General features: G+C 40.6%; 2 protein-coding genes across 2 annotated transcripts in view; one reads left to right on the top strand and one right to left on the bottom strand.

The window, feature by feature from the left end:
- Positions 1-21,040, top strand: part of PSMD10 (proteasome 26S subunit, non-ATPase 10) — a 53,906-nt gene that overhangs the window by 7,566 nt on the left and 25,300 nt on the right. The window lies entirely within an intron of this gene.
- On the bottom strand, positions 309-20,669 carry VSIG1 (V-set and immunoglobulin domain containing 1). Its single transcript, XM_061446130.1, has 7 exons — positions 20,533-20,669; positions 17,048-17,208; positions 5,004-5,202; positions 3,361-3,516; positions 2,569-2,688; positions 1,924-2,053; positions 309-492 (listed from the first exon to the last, which is right to left on the bottom strand). The coding sequence occupies exons 1-7, from the start codon at positions 20,579-20,581 to the stop codon at positions 309-311; spliced, it is 999 nt and encodes a 332-aa protein (XP_061302114.1). The 5' UTR covers positions 20,582-20,669.

The following is a 21,040-nucleotide window of genomic DNA, read 5'->3' as shown; positions in this document are numbered from 1 at the left end:
CCATTTCATAATTAGTTTTGCAAAATACGTTGCAAAATAGTCTTTTAGACTGATAAAAGACTGGTAGTCTTTTTAGACTTATATTTATGTACAATTATAACCAGATAATAAATGAAATTTTGTTAACTCTAAAGGCCAAATCTTCACCTATTCACAAAGTGCATGTGTAACAGACCCTTTTCAATCTGCAGCACAGCGGTTCACAATACAAATACCCATCTAAGTTTTAGTCATGCCTCTATGTTATTTCAATGACAACAATTTTTATATAAAGGGGTCCAAAGCTGACATGGAAAACTGTATTAAAACTAGGCTGTTTCTTCTTTTTCTGCTTCTTGCTTCTCATCATTCTGAAGTGTTCCAGAGGCTGCTGTTTCATCAACACTAGGGTATTCATTTGTTGCGTTGCTTGGTGGAACTGTGGTTGGAGGAATGTTTTCTTCGTTAGGTACCTGAACATACTCTGCATTGGATTGTTTCTGAGCCATTTCTCTGCAGGAAGACAGGATGAAGTGTGATTTCACATGTTGAAATCCCATCTACACTAGATTCTTTCAAAAGAATGAGTCTTTGTGGTTTTGTTGTCTTAAAGTAACCCCCATATTATTATGATTGTTCCAAGCGACATAAAAAGGCTACAACATCACTGATGCTAAGAGAGAAAGAGTGACAATGTGTTAGATAATGAGACTGATTTGCGTCATTGCTTAAGTGATCCTGTTAGAATGAACTGGATTTTAGTATATTTAAATGCTACACCAGGAAAGCAGAATAGGAAACTGAGTGCTGGCAAACAGTCTGAGGAGAGGTTGCAGAATACACTGCTTGGTATGAGCTTTCTGTGAAATTCCATGCAGATCCCGTGTCCCATTAAGTGTATAAAAATAGAGTGCAGTCAAAAAAAGAGTTATGAAAAAGCTAAAATCTAGAGAAAGATTTTTAGCAACAGGTATAGATTCCATTTATCTCATCGAAATAATAAACCAAGCCCTGATATTTAAGCATTTTCACATGTAAAAAAGATCAGATGCTAGTGAGTTAGTTTAATGAAGTGAGATTTATTAGGATCTGAGCACACAGTTAGATGTTAATGTACATCAGTTGAAAGCAGAAATCAGGTGTGTGAGTGACACGCCATTGGTGTGGATTAGCGGAATTCTGCATCAGGAGGTCTTAGACCTGTGCTACAGGGAAGGGTCCAGATGACAAATACATTTTTTTTCTGTCCTCAGCTGTATGTATTCATTTAGCATTTAACATCATGGGGCTAAACACAGTCTGTGTAGCATATGAGATCATCCCTATTCTGAAGAATTGGCAATTCAAGGAAAAAATGAGCAACCAAAGCACAGAGGAAAAGACATTTTCAGAGCAGAAGCAAAATGGATATTCTGGGCTCCATTCTGTTGCCTAAACCTTGTATCTCTTGCCATTTGAGACACCTTAGAGCACCCCAAGCATGTGTCCTGTAATTTCAAATAGCACTGAATTGAGCCCGCTGTGTTTAAATCCAGTAATGCACAATCCCAGTACATTTGCTGTGGCAACCTTTAGCTTCCGTTCCTTTCTTTACTTCCTCCACCTGCCATTAGCAGTCACCATTAACTTTTAAATATTAAAAACTGTTTTTTCCAACTTGCCACGTTTAGTTTGCAGGGTTTAAAAAACATTTTACTAGTTTAGATACTGCTAAGTGGTAGCTGCCTATAAATATATGGAAGAGGGTAGTGGCAATGTCTCTTACAAGAGCAACAGCTTAAAAGTCACACAAAAGCAAATATTTTCACTCTGGAAGTTTTCCCAAAACCTGCATTATTGACCCTTCAAAAATGATTAGAGTAATTATATTTTACCTCAGTGCTGAATTATTAGCAGTGCTTTACAGACATAATTGTCTTAAAATGAAGCAAACAAAACTCTTACTGCATCTCGTTACTTGATGTCTTCTTAGTCTTTTTTGCCTTCTTGCTTAAGACCCAAACAATAATGCAAATGATAGTAGCTGCAAGAACTGCTCCAATTAATGCTCCAGCAACAATGCCGCCGTCTGAATCTGCAAAGAAGAAAGGATTACTTGATATATAAATACTTTTAAAAAAAGTATTACTAGCAAAATCCCATGGAAATTTAGAGGAGCCTTTAGTGGAAAGAAGGCATTGGATTCAGAGAACTGATCAACTGACTGACAGCTGGATTTCCAGGAGGGAAGCCAAAGATGCGCTAGGAAAGAGAAATGTGCTTTTATGACCTTTGCTGCCTCCTGTTTTGTTGCTAAGCTCCCTGCCCCAGCAAACCCGATGTTTATGCCTGCTCTAAATTCAGTGTCTGTTGGTTCTCAGTAAAGGCTCTGCAGTCAGATTGAGGTTCAGCTCCTGCTCCCAGTATGAAATCATTTGTCCAGGTCAGTATAAATTCTGGGCATACCTGGATGAAAACTCCAGAGGGCTCCAAAGCCCATTCTGTTCTTACTTGAAAAAAAATCTATACTTTAAAGTTGTCACAGCATTTTCCTGCAAACTGTGTATGTCTTACATCGGCTATGGGATTACTTTCATGCATGAAACTTACAGTTCGTAGTTAGGTCAAGCTCACAGGTACTGTTCCCCAGGATGTTACTGGCTACGCACCGATAATACCCAGTTTCAAAGGTGGTGAGATTGCCAATGTAAAGAATGCCAGTGTTTGGATCTGTGACAAACAGAGAGCAGAGACTGATTACTGTTTATGTACTGTAGAGGCCATCCATTTTCTTTAGTTGGTCTTACTAAGAGCTATTAAGAAATTAGAAACAGGGTTCTCTGATTATGCATTCATTTGGGGAGTTTCATATTCTTTAAATAAGAAGCATTTACCTTCCTTGAAAATTACTAGAGTAGCTTCTGTAGGTGTGTATTAGAACATGGGAAATAGGCCCTTACTCTGTAATAGACTCTGTCTGCCTGATGTTTTACCCGCACTACTGTTGTCAGTGTAACTTCACAGATGAAAATGCCACAGGAACTGAAGACCTTCAGGGTGGAAGTCTTAGCACCTGAATAACAAATAGACTATTCTAAGTTGACTTAAATTTCTGAGGGAAGGGAAATGGAAATGGCATAAACATTTCCCCCATTTTAGCAATTTAAAATAATGGCATAGGCAAGACTTTAACATGCCATGAAATTCGTGTTAAATAGAAAGAAACTTTGTGTTTGTGACAGCTATCAGTTGATTTGAATTAAGCAAAAATAATGGTTTTATGACATTGACCATCAGAAGAGGATAAGGTTTAACTGCTATGTGTAATACGTAGTGTTAGAAATGACTGGTGCTAAGGAACTCCACATTTTGAACATGGTATAGTGGTTGTGTCTTACGTACTGAGCTGTTCAGTCACAGGCTTTAGGGTATTGTCAGCTACTTTGTACCAGCGGTAGGTAGGGTGAGGCAATCCTTCCTCACATCTGCATAAAAGGTAGACTAGATGGCCTTTTTCAGGAGTTCCTTCTATTTTGCAGAAAGGTGTTGATGGTTTTACTGTAAAATAACAACAAGGAGAACAGACACATCATGGGTACGTACCAAGGGGCAAGAGAGGGGCATGAGTATATACTGAGAGGAAGTTAGTTCTGGTATTGTACATGTAAAATTGAACTCCATCTACAGGTTCCCATCCAAGAGCAGAGTTCATAGATCTGACCAAAGGCTCTCCCATAACCATTTGAGTATTATTAAGTATATATACATATATACATGGCCTAAGATACCTTTTAATAGATAGGCAAATGATATTGGAATCACATTCTTATATTGGCTTTGATTTGTCACTCTGATCAGGTATGAATTCTCAATACAAAAGCAATTATTAGAATAGGTTAGTACAAACTTTTATCTTACTAAGTAACATGTCTACTGCTTTTCATCCTTTCTGTCCTGTTCGTGGTTGAACTATTGCTTTCTTCCATCCAAAACAGACTTTGTACTACTTCCACCCAACCTGTACTAAGTTTCTAGAGTTTCTGGGAATTGGGGTGAGCCAGATCCCTTGGGCTGTAATGCTGCCTCCCCCTAGATTTACACAATTCACCATGACCAACATTAGGTAAAATGAGTGAAATTTTGGTCTTTGCTGGGGCTGACTGTAATCATAGAATCACAGAATCATAGAATAATCTGGGTTGGAAGGGATCTTCAAAGGTCATCATTGCATCTCCAACCCCCCTACAATGAGCAGGGACATCTGCATCTAGATCAGGTTGCCCAGAGCCACATCCAGCCTGGCCTTGAATGTCTCCCTGGATGGTGCATCCACCACCTCTCTGGGCAACCTGTTCCAGTATTTTACCACCCTCATTGTAAAGAATTTTTCCTCACATCCAGCTAGAATCTCCGCTCTTTTAGTTTAAAACCATCACCCCTTGTTCTGTTGCAACAGGCGCTGCTAAAAAGTCTCTCCCAATCTTTCTTACAGGCCCCTTTTAAGAACAGAAAGGCCGCAATAAGGTCTCCCCAGAGTCTCCTTTTCTCCAGGCTGAACAACCCCAACTCTCTCAGCCATTCCTCATAGGAGAAATAAGTTGTCACTCCCAGCTGAAAGGGCTTTTTATTTTAATCAAAGTTAATATCACTTTGTTTTCCAATATGAAGAATGTAGTGAAGCTGTGTAATTCCAGCTACCTGCTTACCTGATGACATGAGGTAGCATTTTGAGAGCACAAAGTGAATCTGAAGTGAATTCCACTTGTGGTATAATGGGGTTTTACTGTAGGTCAAGCAAGGGGAGCTGCCGAGGGATTATCAAGTCTGCTTTGTCTGGAAGCTAGAGGGCACCCCAGGCTTTGCCTGCTTCCAGAGCCCTTGGAAAATCTCTGCATCAATGCATCTGTGAGCCCCTTCTCTGCATCATGGGCCTTGTTTATCACAGTTCTGTTATTCCCTCTGGTCCTAAGTATATTGAGCTGTGAATTCAGTGTTTCATAAGGGAGGAAAAGGACAGTACAGCAATAGAGAGGAGAGGTGCTTACCCAGCACATTGACAATCACAGATTTTTGACTCTGTCCAGCATCACCCTGTGGGCTGAAAACTTCACAGGTGTAGGAACCAGTGTCTGAGGGCTGCATGTTGGAGATTGTTATTGATGCATTCCCTGGACCTGTTGCAGCTGTTATCCTGTTCTTAAACTCTCCATAGGAGTAAGACTGGCCTTCTGAATAATAGTAGATCTGTGATAAAGAATCAATTGTTAGTCTGGTAACAAGAGATATTCCTGCTGCTTTGTTTGGTGCTCATAACTGGAATACAGTTGATTTCTGATTAAGCTCTTAATGTTACCCCCTTTTTTGCTCCCTCCCACAAGAAAGCAGACAGGAAAATGTGGTACATTTTTATTTCTAGTGGTTTTTAAAAGACAACCTTTTCAGAAATGGGATTTTGTAATCGTGTAAATGGACAGTAGGTAGCTGTTTGTGGATACTCCAGTCACAGACTGATGCATTTGCAAAAAGAAAGGTGAGACCATTGACTGTTCTATGACAATTCAGTGAATAAATGCCAAGTCATGCACAATGAGTAGCAGTACTAATTGCAGCATGGATAATTTGTGATATTATTAATAAGCGGCGCAGTAGAAGATTGTGACAAGAATGGACCTCTCATTGAAAAAAGTGAGTGGCTGCAGAGCTTTCCAAATACAGAAGCTAGCAAACAGAACTGAAATGAATCCACAAGACATAGGTCTGAGCAAACAAGGTATCTGATCTGTCAGCAGTAAATTTGGAAGCAATAAAAACACAGTCGAAGAACACCGGCAGATTCATCACACATGCAGTTAGGGCAATGATGCTGTTCTCCTTGTTTGTGTAATCAGGGTCAGAGACAGTGTCATGGACTATTTTGGGGTTTTGAGTATATACCATAGGTGGAAGTCAAGAATACTTGTTGGCCTCAGTGCTTGGAGAGGCAGTTATTTGGGATCAATAATCCCCCTTTTACTGAACAGTAAAAAATGTTTTGCAGAATTATAGATGTAGTAAGGACAAATGTCTCTCAGGAATGTAAGATTTCCTTCCAAGCAAAAATTTGCTATCTAATGTTGACTGGTTTCACTGACTTCATTAGCATCAATTGTAATTAACAGCACTATGCAAGTAGAATTGGCCTCACAAGTTTATAAGCCCAAACCTGTTGTCTGTTAACTGAGAGGTTGCATTGTGCTCTTTGTGGAGCCTCTTTGGTAGCCTGAGGCTTGGGCCTTAAGTCTATTTAAGAATTAGTGTCAGATTTCCTTTTTAGTCAAAGTTCCCTGCCTTTAGGGATGCTGCAGGCAAGAATTATAATTTTCTTTACTTTGCAGAGCAACTGATTGCATTTTGAATTAAGAGTATTTTATTCTTAATTCTATTTATCCACCCTGATACGGTGTTGACTGAAGTCTTTAAGCAAAGTTATCTGAAAGCCTTTATTAGCTTAAGGCGAGCTACACCCCAAAACTGCCAGAGCATAGCTGGTTTATGCAATGATAAGGCTTTGAAATGAAGGTCAGAACCCAGACGCACAGCACCGGCAGCTCCAGTACTGCAGCTTGGCCCCAGCTCAAATGCAGTTTTGCCAGACTTTATCTTTCCCTGCCCCAGGACTATAAACACCAGGTACAATTGATGCAGGGCTCTGAATGCCAAAGCTACACTACTGCCTCTCCAACATGTGGGAAACTGAGGGTTGTACTGAGGAGCCGTAAGAGGTGCAGTGTGAGCACACTGGTAGACTAGGTTGGAAAGTGTGCAGAACAGCTGGATAGACTCTGGATAGACAGTTCCCATTGTCTGCGTCCAATGTCATCAGTTTTGAGACTGATTTTATGCTTTGCAAATGTCTATTTGCAAAACATTGCACCTCTGTTGCAAAACTAGAGTCCGATAGACACACTCGTATTCCCAAGGAAGAAAAGTGCTCAGAGTAAGGGGTTTCGTTTAAGCAAATCTCATGTCAAAAAACTGATCTACCTGTAATTACAAAAACACACTGGCCACGCTTGTCCCATTCTACATTTATCCAAGTATGAGCAGTGATACACTATTGCTTGCAAGAGTCCAAAGTTACAAGAGCTGTGACTTCTGATTTCAGGTTCCTCTTAAGCTGACATTCCTATATAGATCTCAACAGTACCTGGCTGGATTTGCATCTCCTCTCAATCAATTGCATCTGTTTGAGTGGGGTAGAGAAAGAGCTTCTTCCATCAGCTCTTCACACTAATGTAAAATAAAGTTGTGCAGTGACTTAAATGAAGTAATATGTGACTTGCATGAGAGGAGAGGGAGGCCCATTATATCCTACTAAAAGGCCTGATTACTGGAAAAGGGGGATAAATACTGCATGGTCTACCTTAGAGCGATCTGGGATTTATGTGAGAGTAAGCAATAGCACTGAGTGCTAGCTTAGCTATAGCACGTGTTCCTGGGAAGTAAGACTGGCACTACAAGTCTTGAATGCAGTCAGGGCATGCCATTAACATTAGGGAAGAGCAAGTGGTCCTTGGTATATTTAATCTGAAGTCAGGGTGAATTATTTGTCTAAGCCCTCATACAATACAGTGAAAAATGCATCCACTGTGTTCCCTCTTCCTGTCTGAATGCGTGCAGAGAAAATACCTTGTGTACACTGTTAAATCTGAAGCAGGTGTCAGCACAGCAGAGTATATTTGTCCTCTACATGGATTTAAACAGAATCTTTCTGTTTTGGTCTTTGTTTCGTGGTTGTTTTTTTTTTCTCCCAGCTATGAACGTAAATGCAATGGAACATCTAAAGGAAACACCTTCAGTTCCTCTGCAGGCTCCTGCCTGTTCTTCTGCTCCTGTATGATGTTTATCTCACTAGCTCTGGAGTTTGTTGCCTGAAGGAAGGTGCTAAACACCAAAAAGGCTGAGTAATGTTGTGATTAATTACTGAGTGTATATCTTGTCCTGGAGGTATGATTGGATTGTGTACACAGGAAATTTCATGTAAGAGGAATATGTTTCAGTTAACTGGCTGTGAGTTCATAGCCCGTTCTAAACAATACACTCAAAATGGATATTTTAAACCCTTTTTCAAAGTGCTTTTATGGTGTCCCTGAAAGCTTATGTTTGTGGCTTTCAAAAAGCTGAAATGAAAATCATTGCAAAAATGTTTCTGTTCCATTTCAACAGTAAATACTTGTTTTCTGTTGAAGATATACAAGATTGGGGGGGGCAACTGACAGCTAATATTCCCTCCTACAGATACACATCTCATTGACATTTCTTTCCATTTCACCTAAAATGTTCCTAAAGTGTCTGTATGGGAGAGCTGTAAATTTAGTCAATGGCAGCCTTTTCCTGGAAGCCTTTTTATTTTAATGTGATAAATAGATTTAAAGTGCAACATTTTGAATGTAAAAAAAAAAAAAAAAGTAAGAGATCTGCTGTGCTTCTGTTGAAAAAAAATAAGCTTTTTATGTCCTCAAGCAAATCATGAGCAGCTCTGGTGAAGTTGATGATTTACCAGTGTAAAAACAATACTGAGGGTGCAGTAATGGTTGCTGTGTCTCCTTACCAGTTAGTTTGCTCAGGCAAGTTTTTATGTAATGGTGTTTTTTTACATTTCATGGGAGCAGCTGCCTGAGATGACTAATGGAACAACTGACAGAGAAGAGTGGAGATTATCACTCCTCAAAATGCTGTCCCTAATAACTCCATCTGAAACACCAGTCTCTGTAAAACAGCTGAATTCCCCAGAAGGTGTCCCCCTGACCTTCAAAAGGACTGTGGTTCTGTTGGGTGTGCAGCCTGTGGGCATGGCAGTGCCTAAAGCCACTAATGTCAGCGGACATCTTCCTCACCTTTCTCAGGCAGTGGTATAGTTTTCTATGTATTTCCACAGTCACAGTTTCTGCTGCAACCAAGAAAAGGATTTGGGCTTGTAGACTCCTAAGGCAGTTGAGGACAATTATTCGAGTACTCATTTGTAACCTGAGTTACAATCAAGACAGGGAATTGGGAATCATCATACTTGTTTCAAAGACAGTCTCAGTAATCTCTATGTGCTCCAGATGCTGGAGACAAGATTGTTTGTATCCCCAGTTCTGAAAGATCTGGTACATGAAATCACATGTCCTTTCCTTTTCCTTTAGCCTGACCTGTGGGAACGCTGCTCTTCTCCCAGTGTGGTGGTGAGAAGAGTATTTGCCTGCAGAGGAAGCAGTTGGCAAAGCTGAGGCTGAGTTGAGGATTTCCAAAGGCTGCCAGATGCTTGGCAGAGAGTGAGGGGCCTACCTACAGTTTTCTTTATTCAGCTTCTATAGAAAGATCTTCCTCAGGGTGTGGAGGGGGTGTGTGAAAAAGCAGGCAGTAAATTAGAAGAAACATGCCTCCATCTGTTCCTTTCTTCTTGGGGCAGGACAAATACAAACCAGAATTTACATAATATGTGATGCAGTGACATCAGGAGTAGGGGGTGGGAGAATATTGCTGTACAATGCTCAGTACATCTGGATATCAAAACTGTAAGATGAGATGTACTTGAAGATGTGTTACAAACATCCTTCTTCATCTCCACAGAAGTCTTGATTTCCTAACTGAGGGGCAGTTTCAGGACATGCTTTCCTTTCTAGTACCTTCTTCCCTTCCACAGGCCCTTCTCACTTTCCCCCATGAGCAGATGCAAAGCTACACCATCCTATTTGATGATGTTTCTCTAGGCTGATGTGTTCAGCACCCAATTCACAGTCTTTGCCAGGGGAGCTCAGGCATTCAGAAGGACCTGTCACTGGGGTGTTCTATAATTTTCTGTTGACATTCTCTCAAGCTACTAGAGAAAGAACTGTTAAAAGTCTCTTTCTCAACGATAAACGCAAGGGAGAATATTAACAACTTCACTGCTTTTATCTCCTTTTGAATTCTGAGTACAGACGGAATTTGTAAAATAACAAGGGAAAAAAATGTTCATCACTCCTTTAAGCATCTTGCCATCTAATTAGAGAACAAATGCCACACACTCAGAGTGTTAATTAAAGCCCAAGGCTCAGTTTCTGAACTCAGCTAGATAAGAAAGCAAATGCATTGGTTTCTTTGACATGTGTCATGTGACTGAGTCTGGCCCCAAATGCCTTTTTTCATCCACAGCTTCTTTTCACACAAATTTTGTCAAAACTCTGATCTGCCAGACTGCAGCAGGGGTTTATGTCCTGCATCACTGGGATTTCTGCATGGGTAATTGAGGATGTTGATAATGACTAGAAGCATCTTGTCACAATTGCGCGTTGGTAGAAGAAGAAAAGGATGGAGTCAGAAGCCTTGAGAGGATTAATCATTCAGCAGCTTTAACTGGTGCAAAATACTTTTGAGAAGCAGCTCTTTCATGTTGTCACAGTATCATTCTTGTGGCTGAACTAGTAGTGAATGATTTCTACAGCGCATGGAGCACAAAACTTTTCTCAGTGCATTTTGTGTAACTGCCCTTCAGCAGTTATTATGAGACCTCCGTTTGCATTGGGTTGTACCCTGTACTTCATGGTGAGACAGGAATCCCACTGCAGTCAAAGAGAGTTTGGAATGGATTATGGCTGGGAAATTGAGCTGGCAGCTGAGAGGAGGCCATTTCAGCAGGCAGCGTAGTGTCCCACTGTATGCATCACAGCTCAAAATGTTGTACTCTAGAAAGAAGATCCAGGATGGGGGTTTTTTTGGGCTATCCAGACTCGCTCGCATTCAGCCCAGAGGCTCCCTTCAGATACCCTTTGGGTAGAATATTCCTAAAGGTTCTAGTTCAGCCACCTAGAATAGCTGTGGGGAAGAAACAACAGCTACATCCAAAACAATTTTGATAGAGAAAAATGCAATCCACAATAGGGTGAGTTAAAAACTCTGAATGATGCATCTGATTCAGCTTATCTCAGTCACGTGCTGGTTTGAGGTATTAATCCAGAACATGACTACAGGGCTCACAGTAGCACAGTAGCAGAAGCAGTTTAAACTCTTTTTTTGCCTGAAGATTGTGGGGATTATTTTTTGTCTTACCTTGTATCTCCAGCTACATCTTCCCCGTGCATCTGTCACATGCACCATCTTTTGACAATGACTGACTGACTTTTCATCCATACTCAGAATACCATGACACGGGGAATGCTGTATTTGAGTAAAAATGTGCTGATCTGAGAGTTAAATGAGATTTTAAATGTTCCCCCAAAACCAAAGAGCCTCTGCTCTACACAGCTCCCCATCAGTGCTGTTCACAGGGGCAGGGTGCCTTGTGTTCAGCAAATTTTGCAGATGTCTTAAGCCTTGTTAACAGTGAGATGCAACAGAATCTTATTTCTAAGTTTTACCTAAAACTGGGCAATCTAAGATTGGAGTCTAAAGTTTGCTCCAAACACATCAGTTGCAACCTGATCATTTTATACTTGTCTCCACTTTCTTTTGTGTTCTCACTACTGTCTGCTTCAATGTACCAGTCTATTTTATCCTTTCTCTGCAGACTGTCACCCCAGTGCCAGAGGGAACCACAGGCAGTCCCCAGTAATCCCATTGACATCCAGGGTGTCACTGTGACTGCAATGACATTGCAACAGCATCTCCATTTCTCTGCCTTGGAGGCGTTGCCTCTGCTTTCCATGAAGCTATTCCTTTGAAGTGCCTGCTCAGTCATCTAAGTGCTAGATGAAACTTGATTTTAAAAATCACCTCTAGGCAAAAAGAAATGTCCATGTATCAGAGGGGCCTTTCCAGGAAGTTTTCCTCCTGTTCTGCTTCAGGAGGCAGTTTGCGCAGGCTTGTCTTTGCTCATGGACTCTAATGGACTGCTCTGCTCCCAAGCCAGTGTCCCTTGCAGCACTAGCAGCCGCCGCAGTACATGATCTTGGTTGGTTGGGGCTGACAGCATGTGATGGGGTGTCAGGAACTGCTCATAGTACATGGGGATGAATTTGTTCCTTCAAAAGTTTGTATGGGAGCCCCACACTTACAAGGCTGACTGGCCACTGGCTCTCACATGTCAGCCCAGTGCCCATGCCTGTGCCTTGCCGTGAGCTGGGCAGCAGAACTGTGCTGGCATTGGGACTGCTGGTGGTCTGAATTTGTGTTTCAGGGTGAAAGAAGCAGACACATTTGTGCTTTCAAGCTTGCCTTATTTTAGAGAACATTTTCATGAGAGGTCTATGAACAGTTCAGTTTTTCTTACAAGTAACATTCATTCATGATCTTTACTCATCTAGTGAATTTAAAGTTTCAGTCAAGAATTCTGCCCTGGGCATAGCTGGGGTAGCCATGCAGTGTCTCTGATAGTTTCACTTACTTTTAACTGTGGGTGGCCTGGGCTTGAGGCTCAAGGTGTGGCCCTGGCTGGGTTCAGGAGTTGTATTTGGCTTTGCAAGGCTGTAGCCTCGCCTGTGCAGAGTCAATAGCAGGCTTCAATCTTTCAAACATTTACTTAGGTGCTTCACACCGAGGCTGGCCAAGTGACTCAGAGCATGAACTGAAGCACACATGTAGATTTTAGGAGTTGAGACTTTACCTTATGAACTATGGCCAGGCTGTGATCTACTCTCTTACCCTGTGTGAGCAGAGTAAGTAGTGTTTGCCTCAGTTTGCCTGTACATAAAATAGAGATAGTTCAGTTTTGGAAAGTTTTCAAGATCTTTAGCTGGGGGTTGTTATTTAAAACTGAAGTTCAGCATTAAAAAGACAGGTCACAAAGGGGTAAATGGCAAGAAGAAAAAGTTAAAATACATAGGGCATCCTATTTTCCATGAGTTGATATTTACATTATATAATTCAAATGAGGGGAATTACTTGCACTGGAGAAACTTCTCAGGAAAAAAAGCAAAAGTAGGCTCCAAACAGTAAAAAGATCTACGTTCTATACATACACTATATATTCTACATTCTATACATACACTGTTCATAGCTGCACTGCCTTCAAAGCAGCACTGAACACCTGCCATTCCGCTGTTTGCTGCCTCCCTTTTCACCATCCTGTCTGTGAGCAGCCTGTTCGTGGTATTTCATCCTCTTGGTGTAACTGCCAAGACTTAACAAGTGTCGAACACCTGCACCAGCATTGTGTAAGGTGGGCAGTGTGGAACAGGAAAACACCAGAACAAACAGCAGAAGACACCAGCCAGCTTCACAAAGCCAGCGTTGAGAGGCAGACCTGCAGCAGCGCTGCAAACTGATGAGCAGCACAGCCTCACCTTGAGACAATGTAAAATCTGGTCCTGAATACTCTGGGACATTAAATTAGCACTGACACTAGTCCTGATCCTGATCTGACTGATTTCACTCCAGACAGGACTGTACCTGAGCTTACGTACTTAAAAACTCTGCAAAACCTGTAACATAAAGGGCAGAGTAAAATACTGATGGTCTTATTAAAAAGTAAAAGAAGAAATTATTGAAAATGGCCTCTGTGCTTATTATATGTTATGTCCTAAAATCTAGTAATTTAGCCCTCATGTTCTTCAAGCCAAAGGTATCGTAATGACATAAATTTGCCTTAATTAATTCTAACACTCTATAATTTTTTCTGTTATTGGCTGCCACTGTAGAGAGAGCCATGTTCTCAATTACCTACATAAACATGATTTATTAAAATCAAGATTCCTCCTTCTCTGTATTTGTTATGGAGAACACCCCCTCTGCTTAATCTTAATATTGGGAATATACTACCCATGTGAATAACATGGTCATCAAGATACCTAGAATTTATTAAGATGTTAAGAAGTTAAAATTGCAGCAGGTGAGATAAGAAGATGTATTTTTTTGCATTAGTTTATATATATATATAATTTTAAGTTTTCTGTCTTCAAAATATCTGGCAGAAATTTTCAACTTAAAAAAACAATTTAAAAATGTTTTCCATTTAGTTGCTGAAAGAAAGGGCAAATTTTAAATGGAACCAGAATTTTCTATATTTTTTTCCAGGGAAAATGTGTTCTATTTATAAGGAAGTATTTGTTTGTTTGCTTGTTGATGACATTTCAGAATCTGATTATTTTATCCCATTTAAAATGCCAGCTACTGCTCTGATATTCAATAGATATGGTGCAAGTCTTTTAAATGCAGTCGGTTCTGTCATCTTACCAGCACATTAAACTTATTTTTGACTTGCATTTTAGTATTTAATCTAAACAACGAAAGCCAAAGCTGGCAATCTCCTCCATTACCATCCATGTATTTCCTACTTGGAACAAAACGTGTAACTTAACTTCAGCTACATGCCAAGCAGCCAGGGCAAAGGCAGGTTTGCAGGAAGAAAGATTACTTTTTTGTTTAAACTTGTAGGAGCACATGTGTGCCTTCATCATTCAGTCCTTTCTGAAGCTCACACAAGTCACCAGCCTGAAACAGAACTAGCAACCTCGTATTGCAGTGGGTTTAGAGGGAAGTTGAAAATCCAGTTTCATGTTCAGTGGTGTTATATTATTTCTTAAACTGTATTTTCCAGAAGCAGCCACAGTCCTTTCTTCCCAATGCTCACATTAACTGATTTTACTGTGAATAGGTTCAAAATGGGAAGGAATTGCCATATAGTGGCAAAAGGATACTAGGTCAAGTAACTCAGGACTGAATGCATTGCTAAAAGCATTTTAAAAGGAGTCCTGCAGCTCTTCACACATGTGCACCCTCCAGGCACATCAGGAGGAGTGAAGGGCATCCTGTGAGCTTGGCTGGGCATGCGAGCCAGGGATAACTGGTGCTGCAGCAAAAGGAAATGTTGCCTCCATGTTCAGGGGGAACGGGATTAGTCACTAACCCATGTCCTTTACAGACTGAGCCTACTTCATTTAATGAAAATGCAAATAATCCATTACAAATGTATGTGTGTTGTGGTGTAAAAGTGAATTTACCGTGAAATTAGTTTCAAATGGGGAGAAAACCAGATGCAGTTTTTACCCGTGTTTCTCACAGTCCTTATAGGCACAGCATTCCCATTGCCTGCAGTGGGAGCTGCAGGAGCCGGGAGTGAGTAAGGAAGAGATTGATCCAAAGGTTTCCCTAACATTTGGTAGCCTCAAATCAGTTAGTTCTTGTTGAGTATATTCTGAACCACCCACAGGATTTTATGGTTCTGATCCTCAGGGGGTATTTTCTCATCATTGATCACAGTCTGTGAATGGTTTTCCCGTCCTGGATCACTTGAAACTGTCTGATTCTCCCTCTAAAATACTTGCAACTACAATTTACTTATTTCTCTTGTTTATGACCAGAAAAATTATTGCACTTATTGCGTTACAATATGGAAAATTTGGCACAAGTGAAACAGAGAGACTCTAACCAAATCTGGAGAAGTTGGGCTTGTTCCTATCTCAGTGCTGCACTTCTCACCTGAACAAGAGATTAAAATGTACGCGGTACATACTGGATCAAAATTACAACATGTTCTACTATGTACAACTTACGAAACCTGCAGCTACCACCCTTTCATGAATAATTCTTCATTTAATAAAATAGTTCAGGCTTGAAATAAGCAAATTATGAGTAACGGCTGTTCATACAATTAGTCAGGCAAGGTGTGCATGTGTTGGTCCGGCATTCACCTAGAGTCAGAATCTGGGATGGGCCCAGTGTTTGTATTTAGCACCGATACAGTCTTTATATGAGATGTACTGAGCAGTTCTGTTTTATGTTAAACTGCTATTTCTTACATACTAGCTATTGCCATTCAATGCCAAGTACGTTACATCCTGTTCATTCTGCAAATTATAGACAGTCTAATTCTGTATAATTGATCAGTCAAATAGAAGGTATAACTCTATCAGCAGTGGCAAACCTCCTAACATAATATTACTAGGAAATTGGTGAACATGATGAGAATACCTTCAGTGTGGACTGTGACACTATTCTAAGTCAGATTTCTATGTATCACCTTTCAGATGTAACACCAGGCAGGAGTGTTCAAAAAAATGTTATCAACGGGATAAAAGCAGTGGGAGAGAAAAGGGACTGAATGTCTGACAGGACATGGGAAAAAATCACTGTCATCTTCAAGGATGCCGTAACACTTCTAATCAGCATTTCTTCTTAGAAAGGAAGGGGTTGCTGATTGCTCAGCAGTAGTGAGGAGCAAATCATAATGGGAGCTCCTACCCTGCAGGTTATGATGCAAGTGAGATTCATGGACTTATTTCCCCACCAAAATATCAGATTAATGGTCAGCTCTTGAAGCCTGAGAGTATTGTGAGTTTGTGTAGGAAATCACGCATCCCGTCCCCGACTCCCTCCAAGCAGACCAGACTGCTCTACGACGCCTTTACAGCCACGTGAGAGGCTTGGGCAGTGGTTACACCATGTAGCTGTCCAGTACCTGGTGTTCTTCACAGTCCTGATGCTGCCTTTGTGCTGATACTTCAACCTATTCTGTTTGGCTCTATTGCATCTTCCGGTCTCGGGAAGGGCAGGGAACATTTGCCTTTGATCTGTAATTATTGTGCTACCACAATGACACCCATGGGATGCTGCAAAATGCCAACACAAGTTTGCCATGGGCACATTTCCTTCTGTGACAACTTACTATAGTCCTGCCAAAACACTCACTGCTCACATTGTGCTGGTAGCCTGTTGTTGTGTACTGCTGCTCTTACCAAGCACCTAAACAGTAGCCATAGTGGCTGAGGCAAGGAGCACTTGTTTGATCCTGGAATGGGGGACACATTGTCATAGGCAAGGGCGTCTCACCCTTGAAAGGAAATCAGCCTTCACAATGGCAGGAAACGTCTGCCAGAAAAGGGAAAAGGGAGCTGGCTCAGGGGCTGGAGCTCTTGTGTGGTTTTTGGACACCTGGTCTTTGCTCTGCTTCATGCTTCCTGTGCGACTTGGAGAAAGTTGTTTGAGCATCTGAATCCCTTTTGTACCTTCTCGTAAGTTTCCAAAGCAATTCAGGCATGCCAGTAGGGCTAGGGAGCCTAAATAACTTTGTGCATCTGCCCCTAAATTTCATTGCACCCCAGTCCTTTGTCTTTAGGAAGGGAACACCAATAAGATTCATTGAAGACTTAAGTATATCTTAATTATAACTTAATAGTTATAATATACAATATATAATAAACAAATATCTTACGGTGTGCAGTTGGGTCTCTTTGGCACTGTAAAAGCTCCACTGGATAAAGAAGTTTCCCAGCGATCCAGAACTTGTATATGTACAGAGAAGGGTTGCGTTGCCGCCTGTACTGACGTTCACTATCTTCTCAGGGACGGTCACCACAACACTGCTGACATGACCTGTGGGCAGTAAGTGTGGTGAGGAGTGATCAGCCAGACCCTGGGAGCCGTGCAGGAGTACTGCACTCCCTGTGCCATCGAGGAAACGCGTGGGGCTTGTGCAGTCCTTCTTTTCAGTGCCCTTTCCGTGGGCCTTTGAGTGATGTCAAGGTGGGATTGGGTAAAAGCTAATAAGCAAGTAAATCCCCAGATTACCTGTGCTCTTACAACAAATAATACTCTGAAAAAGCAGAGTTTGTTTTTACATACTTGTTCTCACTTGCAGAGACTTGCCTGCGTACTCAGTGCCTGTGGCTAAACCAAACGTTTCTCCTGCACTTGTAGTGCTCTCCTGCAACTTGCACTCACAGCTGTGTTGAGCCCTTTTATATCCTTCTTACCCTTATTTTTTTCAGTTACTCCTTTAGATGTCTGATCTCCTTTATGGTGGATCACCATCTCCTACAGTGTTGCCTCTTCTTGCATTCTTACATTCTGACTGGAGTCAGTGGCACTATGGGTCCCCCATGTTGGAGCCCAGCTCTTTGCTTTTGCTAACTACTTCACTTTTCTTTAGGTTCTTAGGGCTTACATGCAGAAGCTGTTCTATTCTAATGCTTTTACACTGATAACTTGAGACTACGCTTTTTGGAACTGCTTTTATTATGGGGGTTGTGAGAAATTATGTGATAACTTGATCAACCCCTTTTGCTGTGCTCAAAGCACAAAGGGAGAAAACGTAACATATGAGCCCTTTCCCTAGTTTTGCGATCAGTCTTGGCTACACAGTCATATTAATGAAAGGAATCAAACACCATCTTACAATATTTATCTGTTTCTCTCCTTCATATGAGTTACTAACAATAGTGACTTATGGCAACAAAGCAAGAGCTGTCAGAAGAATCAGTCTGAATTTCAGGGTTTTGCTAGATCACCAAGCCTGGTTTTAAAACTACCACCTGAAGATTCTGAAGGAGAATATATTTCCTTTGAGTGTGATGGAAAACATGAGTCTGTTGGAGCTTTCTATACAAAACAGGCAAAGTGAGAACTCCATGTTATAATAATGACAATTTTTACATGGGCTTATTGCACATATGAATGATAGAGACAAAACACATGGAATATTCTTCTCAATAAGATATCTGTGCATCTTATGTTTGGGTGCTGCTTTTGGGAGTAGAAGCAGAACCTCCAGTAATATTGAAAGAGTGTTTTTCTCAAATTATTAGCCTATGAGGGAAAACACTGTTTAAAAAATACATATAATCTATTTTGGCATTTTTAACCATGTAAATCTTGCAGATCCATTAGTTGCTACAATATGCAAACCTATCTGAACCTAGAGCCTGAACTCTTCGGGGTCTGTTTTCTTTGTTTGATGGCTTCAATCTGTTCCTTGTTTGATGGCTTAGTAAAGGCTAAGTGCAAGGAAGAAGAGAATATTGTACTTTCCAGATTAATGGTTGCTAGGATGAGAACTAGCAGGTTTAAACTGCATCAAGATTTACATTATATGTGAATACAGCCCCACAGGGATGGCTGGAGATTGACCTAAATGCGTTAAACCTGCCTTGGGGACAGAGAGGATCCCAGTGCTGGCTGTTAGTCCTGCTCGTCCTGTGAATTCACTGAGATCTAATATAAAAGCCATATAATATTTCAGATATCTCAGTTCACTGTTCTCAGCTTTAAGAATCAGAGTTGGGCAGAGAATTCTTGCCAGGTTTACATGTATTTATTTTCTAGTCTTTGCAGGATTAAAGCTATGATCTTTCAGCACAAGGTCATTCTGCTGAAATGTCCATTTTCCATCTGTCTGCTCCACATATTTCCCTTATCATTTTCTGAGTTTGGAGTCAGGAGTGCCACAGAACCTGGCTTTTCCAGAAAAATGAATGGATTTTAGCAGAAGTGACTCCACAAAGCATTCTCGTTTCCATGAAGCTATCTATTTTAAAGAAATACATTTAGTTGAAACAGGCTTCAATATAAATGTAGGCTTCAGTAAAAATATAAAGCCAAACCCTATCAAACTTCCATTGTCCATTGAAGCTACTTAAAGCCATCACTAATTGCAAGATGGAGCTTTTGACTGAACGTGGAGCGAACTGGACACACAGAGCCTTTCCTCTCATCACGGAAGTTAATGAGAGTTTTGCTTTGCGTTTAGTTCACTGTTTAAGGTTTCAAACTTGTAACCTCATTTCATACATACAGGGTTTAAATGAAAAAAGCACATGAGTAAGAAGTAACTCAGTGAAAAAAACAGTGTGAACAGACTATAACTTGTTAAAAATTAATCCATATCTTTTAGTCATCACTATTATGGTAAGACCATTTCCTTGCTACAGGGAAAGGCACTGCAGTTAATTGGGAATTGTCCACTTTCACTGGAGTCCCATGCAGATTTTAACTCTCATGGATTAAATCCACGTTTGCCAATCTTTCCCTAGGCACTATAGAAACCGCCAGCCGGTGCCCATCAGTACAGACACACTTCTAGTTGTAAATCCAGATTTTAAACTTAGAGGACATTGGTTTAAGAAGTATCGGTACTAACTCTGAATTGCTTCTCATTTCTAAGGCAAAAATCTGTGTGGTTTATGTGTGTGAGAGAAAGAGAACATTGAAACACCAGGAACAGCTATTTAAAATATTTCTCTGGCATCTAAACTAGGCAATTCCATCTTGAAAATGTGGGAGCTAACTTCCATTTTCTTTAGTGAATACACAGGCTGTTCATCTCCGTGGAACATCAGACTTAAAATGTCTGCTTCTGTATATATTGAATATAAAGCTTATCATGATGAAATGTCCTTGAAACATGAATAATACATGATCTTTAATATACCATATAATTCCTAGATTCCACAAAGTATAATGTTCTCACTTAACTTCAGGGATTATTTGCATGTTTAAAGTTAAGCATCCCCCAAAAATTTTTGGTTGAGGTGGGACCAAGTAAACCTGAGCATGAAGCCATAGCATTTCCCAGGGTTATTATCAAAGAGAAACAAAAGGTGAACATGAGAAAACCTAACCTCAAAACACCTGAAAGACCCTGATGTCTCCATGTGAGAGATCTTTGCCTCTTCCTGGCGTTAGAGCAAAACATTAATTTATCAAAGCTAAAATTCAGTTCTTGACCAAAAGCTCTTTCCAGTGAGTGCTCAGCTTGCTGATTCCCACAACGTGGCATAGCATTCTAGCCATGATTTTCATTCCCTCCTAAAATGAATCTCGAGTGTTCTCCTAGTTTGCCAGTCAGGTTCACCTGCTCTCTTATTTCAACAAGTTCCTTTATTCCAGTGCTATTATGATCAGTTTATTATTCTTACTTACCTGTAAGGATGGCCAGAACTGGAAATACCTTCAGCATCGTTGCAAACATCTTCTTGACGCTGGAGGAGAAAAGCAACCAGATGCTGCTTTGGGCTTCGACTAAAACTCAACTGTTGTTTATTTTAAGTGGGTTTTTGTTTTCCTTATCAGCTGTATATCAACACGTCAATGAGCTTTTTCATTTTCCTCCTTTATCACATGTGTTCCTTTCTCCAACTAGTGGTGTGACTGTTCAGTTGAAATCATTTTGTGGGGTTTGAGCAACTGAGGGCTTTGTTAATAATAAACCCTTGAATCAGAGAAGCCCAGATTTTCCCCCTTTGGCAGGGGTCAGTAGTATTTGCCTACATAAGTACTTCCAGTGAGTACAAGAAAAGTATTGGTGGAGCTATTTAGCAGTCAATCTGATTACCAGTGTTGGAGTCAGGCCTAATGTGAGTAAGGAATAATCTTTATTTCCTGTTAAATTGTAACATTTCTTTTTTAAAATGGGCATGTGAAGATAATA

Source organism: Pezoporus flaviventris, unplaced genomic scaffold (genome assembly GCF_033815535.1).
Source record: "Pezoporus flaviventris isolate CSIRO_AGI_PZ_B2104156 unplaced genomic scaffold, CSIRO_AGI_Pfla_v1 ptg000005l, whole genome shotgun sequence".
In the NCBI taxonomy this organism is placed as follows: domain Eukaryota; kingdom Metazoa; phylum Chordata; class Aves; order Psittaciformes; family Psittacidae; genus Pezoporus; species Pezoporus flaviventris.
Note: the sequence above shows the minus strand (reverse complement) of the source record. Positions and strands in the feature narration are given on the sequence as shown.

Excerpts from the sequence above, each read along its gene's own strand:
- VSIG1 (XM_061446130.1), bottom strand. The coding sequence starts at position 20,581 with ATGTTTGCAACGATGCTGAAGGTATTTCCAGTTCTGGCCATCCTTACA. Across the intron at positions 17,209-20,532 it reads AGTTCTGGCCATCCTTACAG|GTCATGTCAGCAGTGTTGTG; the intron begins GTAAGTAAGAAT and ends TACTGCCCACAG. Across the intron at positions 2,689-3,360 it reads GCCTGTGACTGAACAGCTCA|ATCCAAACACTGGCATTCTT; the intron begins GTACGTAAGACA and ends TGTTTGTCACAG.